The 15,049-nt window shown below is 41.0% G+C and overlaps 2 protein-coding genes across 2 annotated transcripts in view; one reads left to right on the top strand and one right to left on the bottom strand.

The window, feature by feature from the left end:
* Positions 1-9: 9 nt before the first annotated feature.
* On the top strand, positions 10-10,182 carry psme3ip1 (proteasome activator subunit 3 interacting protein 1). The gene is made up of 8 exons (XM_084363377.1): positions 10-111; positions 2,006-2,142; positions 2,243-2,341; positions 3,086-3,208; positions 6,912-7,050; positions 7,535-7,626; positions 9,044-9,250; positions 9,739-10,182. The coding sequence occupies exons 2-8, from the start codon at positions 2,016-2,018 to the stop codon at positions 9,741-9,743; spliced, it is 792 nt and encodes a 263-aa protein (XP_084219503.1). The 5' UTR covers positions 10-111; positions 2,006-2,015; the 3' UTR covers positions 9,744-10,182.
* A 2,506-nt stretch (positions 10,183-12,688) lies between these two features.
* cpne2 (copine II) overlaps positions 12,689-15,049 on the bottom strand; it is a 50,829-nt gene continuing 48,468 nt past the window's right edge. The window contains exon 16 of the mRNA XM_084363471.1: positions 12,689-14,068. Within this exon, the coding sequence (XP_084219597.1) occupies positions 13,961-14,068 (108 nt within the window). The 3' untranslated portion in view covers positions 12,689-13,960. The remainder of the gene's footprint in view (positions 14,069-15,049) is intronic.

Raw genomic sequence — 15,049 nt, 5'->3', positions numbered from 1 at the left:
GCAGAAGAGCAGGTCGGAACTAAAGTCGCACGTCGAATATCGTGACGGGATATTTTTACAGTGACACAACACGTCATTGATTTGGAGCAGCATATCGACTAGCTGAGCTCGGTGAGTGTAAGCGACAGAGACATTATTCAACATGATATGAAACAGACATACGCGGAGGCTCGAGTGTACTCGGTTGTGCAGCTGAAAGTGTTGCCTCTCCAACGTGACACGGCGCCCCGATACAAACAGCGGTGACAGCTGCTTGCATGGATGCTAATGAAGCTAACGCTAGCTGGGGGTTGCAGCACACAACAGATCTGCGTGTCCACAGTTTTACGCCGCGTGCATCCAGACTACAACAATAGGAAGCTAACGTGTCTCTTGTACTGCAGATTGAATGCTGTGTTGATTTGTTGCGTCGTTAGCCGAGTGTGTCTTGTAGCTTAAAATGCTAATCTGTAGCGGCTGTCGTTGTTGTCGTCGCCTTAGGTAACGGTAATCGCTGAGTGAATCAACAGGGCCGGTACAAACTGAACGCTCATGGGCCGCAAAGCTAAACTTGTAAATCGTTCCTGACCTCACTCAATAATTTGTGCTACCCTCACGGGTCTCTCGAGCTGTCTGCTTTGAGGAGAGACGCGTTCATTTGTGATAATTTTTCAATAGCGTGTAGTGACTAGATACGACCACGAGGGGGAGCCAAAACCTCACACGTCGAGTTCAGTTCAGTCGGCTCGAAATAACGACACACATTAAAGTCTCACGTGTAGTTATTGTTGTGGCCACCATCTGTGTGAAACGCATTAATAATAATATTGTCTCCTGTTTCCATGTGCTCTCAAAATGACACTACACTGGCATGTATGTGATTTTCAGGGATGTGACTTGTTTAATGTGACCTTGGGTCATCTCTTGTTATAACTGTGACTGCCATATCGTGGCTAAAAAAAATCAAAATTTCAGGAAAAGTCTGATTTTTATTTAGTTTTATTGATTTCCGTAAATGTTGTTATTTATATGTATGCATTCTGGCTAGGGGTCGGCCAATATGGATTATGCAGGGCTGATACCAATACTGATCATCAGAAATCAAGTAGACTAAAAACCGATATTCGGGACCGATATTAATTTGCAGTAAAAATGAAAATCTTTGTGTCAAAATTTTGAGCAACAAGTGATGAAATAAACTTATGTACAATTTTCTTAAGTACAAATTTGAAGTTTCTTACTTGAGTATTTCCATTTTCTGCTACTTTATACTTACTCTCCACTGCATTTATTTGATACATTTATTTACTAGTTACTTTGCAAATTCAGACCATTCAGTGTTTAAAGGCTATTAATCGTGACATGTTACCAATCAGATATTGTTGTTGGCAGGACATTGTGTGAGAGGATGTTGCATCAGAGCCAAAGTAGCACATTTTAAAATTATTTTATTTTATTTGCAATCTCACAGAAAAATCACTGATACTGATAATTGAAGAATGCTGAATTCTCTTCCCTGATAATTGGCCAGGGCCTGTCTCTAATTCTGATAATACAACATCAATCTAGATGTCTTTATGGCTGCTCTTTCAGCATTACATTTAGACAGGTTAATTCGTAACTGGGCCCCCTGCAGATAAGAACATATTAATCTTGCATCGTTAAACTTGACGTGTGTTGTTGCCATGTCCATAGGGAGGTTGCACACGCTTGTTTAAAGCGTCATTAAATTGCAGTTTTAGGTTGTTATGTGAGTAATGGTTATGTGCAGTAGTCAATAGCAGTGGTTTAAAGGGTTTTGTGACACAGGCTGAGTATTGATGCATTGGATCATTAGATTTCTTTGATGTACAGCATAGGAAATTAATATATTGATTGAATCCATAAAGTCTCAGTGTGGGTCCCCAGAGGAAAACGGCTGCTATAGACTTGTTCACCTAGTAGTCCCAGCAGAAATGAACTGCATCCAGTCTTGAGGGAAAAACTTTTTTTTTTGGAGTAATAAGTAAATTGTGTTTTTGCAAAGGTCAGTTGTGATGGCAGGGGGAGGGGCAGCGGGCGTCGACCTCAGCAGGAAGTTTGTATCAGAATCTGAGCTTGACGAGAAGAGGAAGAAGAGACAGGAGGAATGGGAGAAAGTCAGGAAACCTGAAGACCCAGAGGGTAAGAACACAAACACTTACACACAGATCTTAAATGCACCAATCCTCTAAAATACATACAGCTGTGCTTACATCCGCAAGTTTGTTTGTGTACTCTTCAGAGGCCCCAGAGGAGGAGTATGACCCACGATCCCTCTTTGAGCGGCTGCAGGAGCAGAAAGACAAGAAGCAAGATGAATATGAGGAGCAGTTCAAATTCAGTGAGTCGCTGTCTCTGTTTCTATCTGTCATTAGTACTTTTACCTCCATGTGATATCAAGGATTGAATTCATGCTTTGCTTCTGCTTCTCTACCAACACAAAGAGCCAGTAGCTATGTGTTGTAAAGATAAACATGCTCAACATGTGCACGGGTGACACCATAGACACTCTGCTGCCAGTTTTACACTATTCCACTGACCTACAGGTGGCTGTGATGCACCAAGAATAGCAGCAACATGTCAACAAAGGCAGTGAAGAACATGATTGCAAGTTAGTTAACATGATGTAAACAATGCAGGATTTAAAATAATTTAAAAAATTAGACACAGCTGTGTCTGTTTAAAGCTTTCTTGCCATTATTGTTCAAAATTAAGTTATTCAGTATTTCTGCATTTCACTCGCAGATGGCAGGTTTGCAGCTGTGCAGTGTCATTCCCTAATGTTAATTAGTAAGATTTTAGTAAGGAGATTCATTGGGAAAGAATTCCCTCATTCAATTCAAGCATTTAAAAAATGATTTACATTATGTTTAGAAAACTGTCAGTGTGGAAATCCACAGTAAATGTCATGAATCTGTTCAAAGCACATGTCTTATTGTCTTTCACCATGAGGGTCTGTTAGATTTCACACAAAGGTCACTTCACTCTTGTGTGGATATAAAATAATCTGTTGAGGTTTGTTTTCTGAAAAATGCAATCAATCTACTGCCATGTGTTGAGAGCATGTTTGTTTCCATGGTGACAGGGAACATGGTGAGAGGATTGGACGAGGATGAGTCCAGCTTCCTGGACGAGGTCTCCCGGCAACAGTGCCTGGTGGAGAAGCAGCGCAGGGATGAGGAGAAGCAGGAACTGTTGGAATACAGAATATCCTTTTATCACGTGTTTGGTTATAGAAAACATGTTTTAATCAGCCAGCGTCACTTCAGGTAATCTGTTATCCCCCATTTTAAAGTTTAGTGAGTGATAACAGGTTTTACAGGTTTAAAGTCACAGCAGCTGTATCTCAAGCAGTGGTATTATAAGTGTTTATACCTCACTACAGTACATCCTCTGTTGGCTTTCCGGTTTGCTTTATTTGGCTAGCTCACTCATCTCTGATGTATGAATGTGACTCTTTGTTTGTATCAGTTACAAGCTACTGTACATGTAGGGCTGCTAGGTACCAGCTCTGCCAGAGATCTGTTAGTGTTGATGCAGGTTCTACTTCCTTCTGCAAGAGGTTGATAGAATCCATTATCATTGCACTTAAGATATGGCAGTGGCACTCACATACTGTGAACTCTGAGTAACTGAGATGGGAAATTGAGAGTTTTCAGTTTCAGAACAGCTGAACAGAATTAGTTCAGTCAAGTCTGAGTGTTTTTCTCAGTTAAGCTCATGTGTTGGGAATAAAAATTAGCCATCATCAATGGAGCACCAATACTATGATTCACCATTAAAAGGGGAAAATAAAGAGCAGGGCCTCCATTTTTATTACAGTGGAGTGGAAATATGAATGCATGCTGTTGCAGACAACGACATTCATCTTGGAAAAACAGGAGTGGACAAAGGTTAGCACTAATACATTTTATGTAAGTCCTCGTAAAATCAAAATCTTTAGCATTTGCGTTACTGTATAACCTGTAATCTTCAGTGTCTTACATACTACATAACCAAAACCTTTATTTAATTATTGCCTTTTTCTGTCACTCACATAATTGAATCAGTGTTATTTTAGTACTAAATGCAGCACTTAGCAGTGTAAAAGTGTAAATTAGTGTAAAACGAATTGGTGGTGAGCTACATGAGAGCCAGGTGTTCTGCACACAGCCTCCTAAACCACGTGTCCATAGTGATGAGTGTGTTACGAATGTTATAGCAGAGCAACAGTTCCCCACACAGTGCTGTATTTTGGCTTGAGTTCCTCAGTAAGTGTTTCAGTATCTCCCTCAGCTAATCAGTGAAGCTGTTTTCTGGTCATTTTGGGCACCTCATGCTATTTGCAACAGTTGAAAGACATGCATGCTGCTAATTGGGAGTCTCTTGGTGCATATATGATAAGCAGCTTTATGTGTTGGCAGAGGCAGGCACAGCTCCACTGTAGTCGAGCTCCTGCTGGGACTGCATCATGCATACATTACACACACACAAACACATTTACACATACACCTTGTACACGTGTCCATCCTCATTTGTTATGCCAGCACTCTGTTGTGAACAGATTGGTCTATAATTTGGTCCTTCAACTTCATCAGAAGGACAGAATAATTACAAGCAGTGTGTTTGTGATTGAAAATGGATTTTCTTCTTCTTGTAGCTTAATGAATCGAATGAAATCCCATTTTGTTTGAATGAAATTGTGTTTATGTTACCTGATTTGTTGTTGGTTGGGATTATTTTGTTTTGCCCTAGCCAGTCAGTTAGAAAGGGAAATATTCTGCCAATGTGTGCACCAACAGCTGCTTGGGGCAGCTAACTTAGCATTTTTCCCATGGATAGTAACATGTCCATCTTTGAGTTATTTCAGTATCTCAACTTAAAACGACTTGTACAGCTGCATCGATCTCATCCACACTCAATGTCTTTTTTTCTGTTGCTTTTTTATGACCGTTGCTAGGTAGCTAAGTAGCTTGTAAGGTCCAGACGGATACTTTTAAGTTGGCCTTCGAAAAAACTAAAATCCAAATCTACTGACATTTACAATGTCATTTTTTTTTTTTTACACATAAAAACATAAAAAAGGATGATGATGATATATTTCCCTCAGATTTGTGTGTGCAATATGTACCTTTTTTCTTTTCGAAAACATTCAAGACTTAACTGGTATTATCAACAGAATGTGGAGGAGTAACCGTTTCGATGTTATGACCAATATGTATTGACTTGCAAGGTTTAGGATGCTAATCAGCCAACGCCAACGCTTCTGCCGTGCCTTGCAATCCCAGCCTGGACCGCTAGCTGCACGGCTAACTGAGCTAACTGAGCTAACTAGCGAACGACAGCTACACTTGGCATCAGTTAGTGATTACTCTGGTGATATGCTGCCTCCTATGTGTTGTGAGTATGAATTCAATATGTGGCCAGTTCTTACATATTGTGACACTGTTTCTGAATTACCTCAAATCTAGTTGGACTGTGCTGATATTTCCGACACATACACTGATAGGATATATCTGTGATAAGGTAATGTTGACCAAAACATGAGGCTGGTGAATTTGTCAGTCTAGCTTGCTGTGAGGGAAGATGGCGTCCCTATTCTTAATCCCGCCCACTAAACTCTGACTGGCCAAGTGTTTGTCCAACTGGAGAAAGCAGCTTTGAGTGGGCACGATCGCTGAACAAATCTTAGTTGTGGGCAGTGTGGCAGAGGTCTGGAACCAGCCTCTCCTGTATGCCAACAAAATGTATTATATAGCTGCATTACACAACCTCAAATTTTAGCTCACGGAAGGAGCCCAGGAATATTTTGTGTAGGCTCAGTAAACTTTTTCATCAGGGTCATTCAGGCTGTGCTCTTTGTTTTTTCACATTAGAAGAAGTGCAGCATGTCTGTACAGTTGCAACTTAAAAGTGCATTGTGTGTTTATGGTTGGTCAGTCCGCTCTCCAGCTGCTGTCTTTTCTATTTCTGAAATAAAAATGTTAAGTCTGATAAATATTAATAAGATAATCAACTGCTAAGAATTAATGTATTTTAAGACAGACCATCTAATTTATAAACAAAACTCCTATAATCAAGATATTGTGCGTCCAGTCAACATGTAAATACTACACTACAGCACATTTGCATACGTGTCCAGTACTCAGGCTTTGTAGGAGCACTGGAAATCCTTTAAAATGCTTGAATTTTAATGTGGAATTTACCACGGATGTAAGGTGCTGGAAAAGCTTGATAATGCACCTTGAAAAGTGCTTAAGCTTGACTGTAGGAAAGGTTTAGGAGCCTTGAGTACTTGTGCCTGTTGCTTGTTGCTCTCTGTGCTTTGCATCCGTTGCTCTCTGTCACCCCCTCTTTGTCTTTGCGGACAGAGCGGTTCGTCTGCAGATGAAGAAGAGATTGGGTTGTCGTGGAAACTGTATCATAGGCTGGTAACTACAGTGACGATTTAAAGCAGTTGCTGTGAACATCAAGTACTCAGAGACAGGTGCAGACCTTACTCAATGCAGTGAAAACTCAGAGCTGCTCATCTGTACCTCACATACACTCAGTGCCCCACTTTGTTTCTGCTGATTCTTGTCCCTGTTGTCTCACACCTTGTGTTGTCCCTTTGTGTCTCTCACGGTCTACTTTCCTCTGTCTCTGCATCTCGGCCTGATTTCATGTCTCCTGAGCCACGTCCATCTCCTGCTCTCCTTTTAGACTCCATATCTGTGTCACCTCTCTCTGCCTAAGTACTTTACTTAGCCTTTCAGAACTGTGCCACTTCTTCCACCACACTGATGGAAAGATGTAATGGCTCCCCCTGAAGGGAGGACTGGATGTAATTTGTGATGGGCTGCTGCTGAATTCAGTGTCTCTCTTCCTGCCCCTGAGCCCAACTCTCTACTCTCTCTGTTATGGTTTATTTACCTTAACTCTGTACCCCTACAGTGCTCTAGTGAAGAAGGCGTCCACTGAAAGCCGCAAAGAGCCTGAAAAGAAGGCCGGGCCGAAAAATCCAGGGCCGGAGCAAAGAACCAGCCACCTGTCTCAGGCCCATTTATTGGCTGGAGCTGTTAAAAGACGCAGGTATGCAGAAACTTATCCTTTTAACCTGCGTTAACTAATTTGTTGTGGCTTTAGGGCAACAGGACCTACTATAAACACAACACATATTATTACCTAACAAAGCTGACATGACAAACCTTTTAGCAAGCCGTTGCCTTCTTACATATCCCACAACACTGAGCAACATTAGCATTCACTTAAAGTTTGTTAGTGTCCATCTGTCATGGTAAAATTCCTCTGTGATTAAAAAAATAGAACAAGTGAAAAGACTTAACCTCCATCCTCAAGTTAACTTGTGGGTCATAAACCAAAACAATGAGCTGAAAGACACTAAAACGCTCAGTGGAGCCGAGGGGAACTGCAGTTGGATGATAATACTCTGTGGGTTTCTCACTTTGAATGACCTCATTTGTTTAGTAACGGTTTTTATCTCAGCCATTGTTGTAATGAAAATCTTTATTGGAGCAGCTTTAAATCTTCACCATCTCTTCGTTCTCTTCCTCAGTTCGTCCCAGTCGTCAGACAGCAGTAAGAAACAGAAGGTGGAAATCACAACAGCAGCAACAGAAACAGCAGGAAATGGAGAGAGACACACAGGTGGGCTACAGTGGAAGTGTGAAAAGATTCATTTGCACCACATATGCTTGAAGTTTAGGCAGATCTGCCTCATATTGAAAAACCTCAGAAAAGATAAACCAGAGTCTACAGAGAGCTCAGGGCCAGCTGATTCATATGATCTTAACCCAGTGGGGCAGTGGCACAGCTGAAAGGTAGTTGTTACCTGCTTAAGCTATGTTAGGTAAGGTCAGGTGTCTGTTCTCATTTTGTCCACAAATATGTATTCTGTGCAGACGTCACATTTTATATTTCACTGTTCATAACGAAAGTAACAGAAAAGTACTGTTGACCAAAGTAATTTCCATGATAACTGCTCAGGGCTCTAGACTAATTTTTCACACTGGTGCGCACAACAACATTATCAAGGTGCATCCCATAAAACATTTTTACTCAATTCTTTAAACACATTGTGTAAACAGTGTTTGAAGCTGCAGCAACTAGTTGTTGTTTTGGTCATTTGCAGCAGCAGAGCAAACTGAGAACAACATTAATAAACATTGACTTTAACAAATCATACAAGCTGGTATTGAAAATGGATCACCAAACATTTGCCTCATACATATCCAAGAGAAATGGTGCAACAGTAGCCTTCATTAGTCAATATTCACTTTCCTGTTAGCTGTCTAAGAATACCTGAGAGTATCTGGCTTATCAGGAGCTAAATGCGAGCTAGTTCATCAACTAGTCACTGTCTTTGTGTGTCAGCAGAGTTATCAAAGCAGTTTGATTTAAATCAGCCCCCTCTTGACAGGACAGGAGCCTAATGAGACCAGTGAGAGTGAATCAAAGCAGCTAAGTTTAAGGATGTAAAACCACATAATTGGTTTAAAGAAGTGCTCAGCAGAGTTAGGGGAAATTCTTATTATAGCATACAAGCAACACCTTTCACGTTATAAATAATTATTTGATCCATTGTTAATGTATAAATATTGGTGAGTGCAGCTTTAAACTAACAGGTCCACTGGTATATATGGCTTTTTTAAAGTTTTTGAAGACAGCTGATTTTCTCTCCTTATACCTTGTGAATTATCTTTGATTGGGGCTTAACAGCCTGGAACAGGAAACCTGGCTATATATTCAGTTAGTCTTATTAACAGCGTACAGGATCGACTGTGTTTAACATGCATGCATGCACATGTTTTTACAAACAGTTGACCTCACCAGAACAAAGTACTTGTGTCATGCAAACTTTTTTTAAAAAGTTTTTTACCTGCATTCCACTGAAACTATATGGACGAAACAAAAATAAATGCAGTTGTGTTAATGTTTGTTAACACAACTGTCCTTGGTTACATTAGAATTTCCTACTCTCCAAATTTTCATGGCTGACCTTTTTAAATGAGCCTGATGCACAGATTTACAATCTCTGAATCTGATAGTCTGTTATGCTGTTCAGAACAGGAGGAAGGAGCTGGAGGGGGAGCAGGGGGAGCTGAAGATCGACAAAAAGTCCCCGGTCTGACAGCGAAGACCCCCTCGGCTCCCCTGAGCTCCGGTCAAGGCGTGGTACACCTACCGTCGGCAGCCGTGTGCGTCGGCGTTTTACCGGGACTCTGGGTTTATTCCGGCAGCAGCGACTCTGACAGCAGCTCGGACAGCGAAGGTAGCGTGGACGCAATCATGTTGCCGTACCCCCGGCACAGCAGGGCCTACAGATAGACACACATCAGCACACATACACACACACACACACACACACAATCTGACGCCTTTAGAATGGCCTGTCAGAAAAGGTAACCGCACACACATAGACGGATTAGGTCATACACACACACACAGATATAGGGGTACACACACACACACACACACACACACTCTCACACACACTTTGTATCATGTTATAGTTATACACTGGCAGCACACACACCTTGCAAACATTTTTAGTATTCCTGTTGTTTTCACAGCTGTGAGTTGAACTGTTGCTCTTTGTCATCAGACAAAGTTCAGTCCAGTAATGTAATCCTAATCATCAGTAAAACCAATTTAAACTCTATTCTCAACTAAATCTGTGTATCTATTTGTGGTTTTTGCTATTGTGGCACTCAAACATGACGCCTCCACCCTTCCTTCCCTCAATCACATCTCACGCAGTTTAAGCCGAGCAACCAATCCCGCACTGCCTACCCCGACGACATCCTGCCCCCTCCCTTCACCCCCCCTCCCAACCCAAGCCACAGCGACTGCAAGCTGTGCTGTTGGCTGAGGGAACAGTGATTGACAGCTGTGGAGCAAGGAGGAGACTGCTTTAGACTGTGTCACATGACTCACACCTTTATAGCTATCAGCAGCAGAGGAGAGAGCCGGGGCAGGACACGCTTCTCTTTCTCTCTGTGTGTGGGTTCAATGCAAAGTCTGAAAGGTTTGAAAAATAATGTTTTTATTTGTGTGATGTACTGTGTTTTCTCATCAGTAGTTTGTCTCAAAGTCACATCATGCTGAAAAGATGCTGGACTGTTTGCTGCTGTCTCAGGCCATGGAGCTTTGTTTTGTTGGTCAAAGTCTGAGCGGGGAGAAATAAAAAACTTTCGCTTGTAACGTGTGTTTACTGTGTGTTTACTGTGTGTTTTATGTGTGTGTGTGTGACAGAGACATAGAGCTAGTAGATTTGCAGGATACTGAGAGGTCCTATTTTTTTCACCTGTGTAGCGTGCATGTAATTAGAATTTAAAATTGGACTTACACTCTACATAATACTGCATTTATTTGAGAAGTGTAACATATAAACAGTGGGCTTATAGTACAGTTGGTGCTGTTGCTGCAACAAGCCTATAGTCCTGACTTCTGAAGACAACACAGGAAAAAGTATCCTAAAAGATACAAAGTCCGCAATGCAATGTTGATTTAAATTTCACACATTAAAGTGTGTTAACGCTTAGAGAATACAACACTCACCATTATATAATGTATATAGTCTTTTGTGGCTCCAGAGGGAGCTTCATGTAATCTGATACATTTCCTCCAGTGGTGTGACTGAGTGGCTAAGTTGCTTCAATTTACTGACCTACAGAGTCAGTTTGAGGCTGATGGTTTAGGAGGTATGTGGTCATAAACCAAAGTATTTTACAAACTGTCATTTTGACCTGTGATGGTGCGGAATGAAAAGCAGAGGATCAGCAAAGTTATAACAATATATCCTAAAAATACAGAACTGAAAAATGAAATTATTCCTAACCTCATAAATCCCAGTAACCTATAGTCCTACAGCTCAGGCCAACATATAAAACTGTTACAGCATCACCATATTGTGCATCTGTCAATTCGCTGCCTGTGCAAAGATATGAAACCAAGCAAAAAATAAATGCTTCCAACTCAGTCGGCTCACTATGTTAAGGTAACAATACATCATCTTCATCATTGTCTGTCTTTCAAAGTGTTTCGAACTGGTTTTAAAGATAAGTATGGACGATGAATGCTTGGCTCTGTAAACTCGCTCATTCTTCAACTCCTGATGACCAGTTTGTTGGGGGTTAAAGGATCTAAGATGCAGCCTGGAGCCAGACCTTCATGGACCATAAAATTAATGTGAGAAATTGGACTAGATGAAAAGTAATTTGTGTAATTGGATTCTGGGATGTGTGTTCAGTCTTCATTAAAACCTTGGCAGCAGAAATGTGCATGTGAAGCTGATTGAGATAGAAAAACAGGATGGGTGTCGAGGTGAGATGATGTAAAAAATCTAGTGAAGTCTCTCAGTGTCATTGAACAACTTAAGCAGCGCAATGTTTCTCATTCTCTTCAGAGAAAATGTCTGTGTGAGAGTGTGTTGCTCGAGCTACAAGAGTGACTCAAAGCCTTTGTACACAGTGATGATGGGACTTCAGGATAATTTTATCTTGTGTTCACAGCCAGTGACAAGCATTCTGGTTTGTCCAAGGACAGCTCGCTGACATCATTAAGGCAGCCGTTGGTTTCTCAGTTTAACCGACAGATAAAGCTCAATGTCACTGATGTAGCTGTGAAAAGAGTTACCATGACAACAAATAATATAACCATGAACACAGAAAATACCAGCCAAGGATTTGAGTTTAGAGGCGTATCAAACAGATGAAAATCAGCCCCAGAAACTGCATCTATCAGGCAGCTATCAGCATGTTCAGTGTGACCCTCAGTGTGGTATGTGTCCAATGAAGCAGCACTGAACCAGGAAAACCACATACTGCCCACAATGGTTGAAGGATGGAGGTGTGATGAGGATGAAATGTGGACTGATTTTTTTTTTTTTGCTGCCACATTTTGTTTGAGCTGAATTCACTCAGTCCATTTAAATGGTAGCAGCAGGCTGTAATTCATTATCTCTTCAGTCCAAGAAAAAAAAAAACAACGGAAAAAAAATCTGAGCTGAGTCATAAAACACAAATCTGTGGGGTTTTTGTCACCACCAATCGCGTTTCTTGTTTTGCATCTCTTTGTGGTCATTTAAGGTCTTTGTAGTGGTTTAACATCTGTGGGTTTTTTTGTCACTTCATTTCTGTTTTTTGTTTCTTTTGTGTCTCTGTGGTCATTTTGTGTCCCTCTCTGGTCATATTGTCTCTCTTGGTGGTCATTTTGTGTTGTTGTAGTTGCTTTGTGTCTCTTTGTGGTCGTTTTTTGTCCCTTTGCTGGTCGTTTTGTCTCCCTTAGTGGTCTTTTTTTGTCTCTGTGGTCATTCTTAGTCTTTGCGGTTGTTTTGTCTCTCTGTGGTCATTTTGTGTGTCTCTGTGGTAATTTTGTGTCTCTTTGTGGTCGTTTTTTGTCCCTTTGCTGGTCGTTTTGTCTCCCTTAGTGGTCATTTTTTGTCTCTGTGGTCATTCTTAGTCTTTGCGGTTGTTTTGTCTCTCTGTGGTCATTTTGTGTGTCTCTGTGGTAATTTTGTCTCTCCTGGTAGTCATTTGTGTCTCTGTGGTCATTCTTTGTAGCAATTGTGTCTCTCTTTGTGGTCTGTGGTCAGTTTGTCTCTAGGTAGCCATTTTGTGTCTATTTGTGGTTGTTTTTTTTTTATCTCTCTATAGTAATTTTGCATCTCGTTTTGCTGTGTGCTGCTCTATTACTCACAGAGACAGAGGACATTTCCTTCAGTTTATTAACCTGAGTGTGGACATAGACACAACTTTATAAAATCAACAGCAACACATTTAGTACAAAGATGCACAGCAATACACATAGTAGTAGTTGAAGTACACAATTCAGCACTGCATAAAAAGTACATTAAAAACATGTCAGAAACATTGGCTTATCAGAACATAAACAGCATCATATAAATATACATTCGATATATATGCATATCAGAATCTCCTCTTCTGCTTCCACTCCTTACAGCTCTGACACTAACAGCCTTCTCTGACACCTGCCATGTAACACTTCCTTCTTTTTAACAGAATCTCATAGAATATTTACAAAATCTGATAAATACATCATTTGATAAGAAAAAAATAACATGCGTTTGTGATCATCGGCATCAGTTTGTAAACAGTGAGTAGATATTGGCAACATGCAGGATGAACCGAAATCATCAGAAGTCAAAGGATTTTGCAAAAGCGCGCAAAATGGCCCCATATTTAACAGCCTAATGTGTTCACAGTATCCCACATCTATTCTGTGTTAGTGCTACAGCTGCCACTACGGCCTCCTCCTCCTCCTCTGATTCTGTCCTCTTGAATCAAATAAGCATAGTGGAGCTTTATAACCCGCCTCTCTCAAAACTTCAAAACTAAAACCACCCCCTGACGACGGAGCGGGGGTGAAGAAACATCGCTCTGTTCAGGCTCAGACTGTGACTCTGCACACGTGAGCACAAAAGCAAACAGCCTTCATCTGATCCGCTACCTGGAAAGGATCCATACGACAACGGGAGGGGATTAAACCACTGATATATTTCAGCTTAGGAGGGACTTTACACCAAGGAGTTGTATTTATCACATGGTATCAATCACAAGACACACACATGCAAAAAGCAAAAAAACCTACATCCTGATAAATCAAGATATTTTTCATCTCTCTACAAGGTCAGTGCATATTGATATATATCCATATCATTTGGAGACACCTGCCATCACTGGAGACATGCACGGTCCTTTGCACATTATCATCATAGTTCTGTGTGGGGGACAGCTTTAAGAGACGGAGATTATCACTTCAGATGGATTCACACTGGAAACATTCTTTAATACTTTGCAAATATAATAGAGGGGTTCTTCAATGGTTGATTTTTTTGTTCACAACATATTTTTTGTTCACAGCTGATATACACACTTTCAATCTGTATTGTCTGCTGTTAACAAGAAGAGAGGTTTAGTTCAGCTATTGTACAGCATGTGGGCTCTCGTCTTCGGGCGTCTCACTCCGGTGCTGTGTTGGTGGGCGGTAGATTCCGCTGTTTAAAATACTGGGTCACCTGCTGAGGCAGCTCGGCCAGGACCGACTTAGCGAGTGTCTCCTTGGGAGCCTGACAGAGAACAAGAGCAAGAGAGCACAATATGATTCTGACAAATGTTAGATTACTGGTGATTGTGGTCTCTATTGTTGCTGCTTAGAGAGACTTTTCAGGTCTTGCCCTGGTGTTAGCGCACCAACACAGAGCTGGCTGATGGTTGTGCCATGTCTCCTCAGTCTTTTAGTTTCCTGCAGTTAAAATCACAACAGTTGTGCAGCCTCATTTATAAAACACACACAAAGAAAACCCACACAAAATGCCCGTATACGTACAAATGAGGAAATTTACTGCACAGTACCAAATTATATTCTGATTTTAAAAAACCTTGCGTACGCCTACCACTACACGTTTTTCTTAAAAGAAGTCCTAAATCAACGTGGAACTGTGCACAGGTGGATCAGCCCCTTATCCTGCCCTCTACATGCTTACAGTCAACCATAAATGGACAGTGGAAGTCTGTGCTTTTTTGTGTGTTTTTTCTGTCATGGTAACTCGGCCTGCATTATGATTGGGACTCACAATAAGGATACTGAGTACAATGACAGCTGTGAGTACAGCTGTCGCTGGCTTTATTTCCAGACGTTCTTAATTTACATAATTCAAAACTAGATGAAAATTACAATCAGATTTGGTGACATATGCACCGTATTATTGAAAACTATTGACCCTCTGTTCTGCAGTTCTTTAATGCTGTTTGAAGTTATCTGAGATTTCTACAACTGATGATCACGACAATTTCCTCAGTTAGTCACCATTAAGACTCCGCTGCGCTCCAGTTGGGACTGTGATATTAAGTGAAACTAATTGTGTGAGAGGCATCATACAGTCCAACTTCAGTTCACCACCTCACCGTCTGCATCGCCAATTTGTCCTCCCCAGAATGTTCATATGGATGAGCTAAAGTTTTTCATGAATAAACGCACATTTCCTCAGAAACTATATATATTTATTTAATAAATTCATATTCATGCTTGGAAAGTGTTTTTTGTGTAT

This window comes from Pagrus pagrus (genome assembly GCF_965226575.1).
Source record: "Pagrus pagrus genome assembly, chromosome: 10".
NCBI classification, from domain to species: domain Eukaryota; kingdom Metazoa; phylum Chordata; class Actinopteri; order Spariformes; family Sparidae; genus Pagrus; species Pagrus pagrus.
Note: the sequence above shows the minus strand (reverse complement) of the source record. Positions and strands in the feature narration are given on the sequence as shown.

Coding starts and splice junctions, on each gene's coding strand:
- psme3ip1 (XM_084363377.1), top strand. CDS start 2,016: ATGGCAGGGGGAGGGGCAGCGGGCGTCGACCTCAGCAGGAAGTTTGTA. Junction 3,209..6,911: donor GGAACTGTTGGAATACAGAA/TATCCTTTTATC, acceptor TGTACCCCTACA/GTGCTCTAGTGAAGAAGGCG. Junction 7,627..9,043: donor AAATGGAGAGAGACACACAG/GTGGGCTACAGT, acceptor TATGCTGTTCAG/AACAGGAGGAAGGAGCTGGA.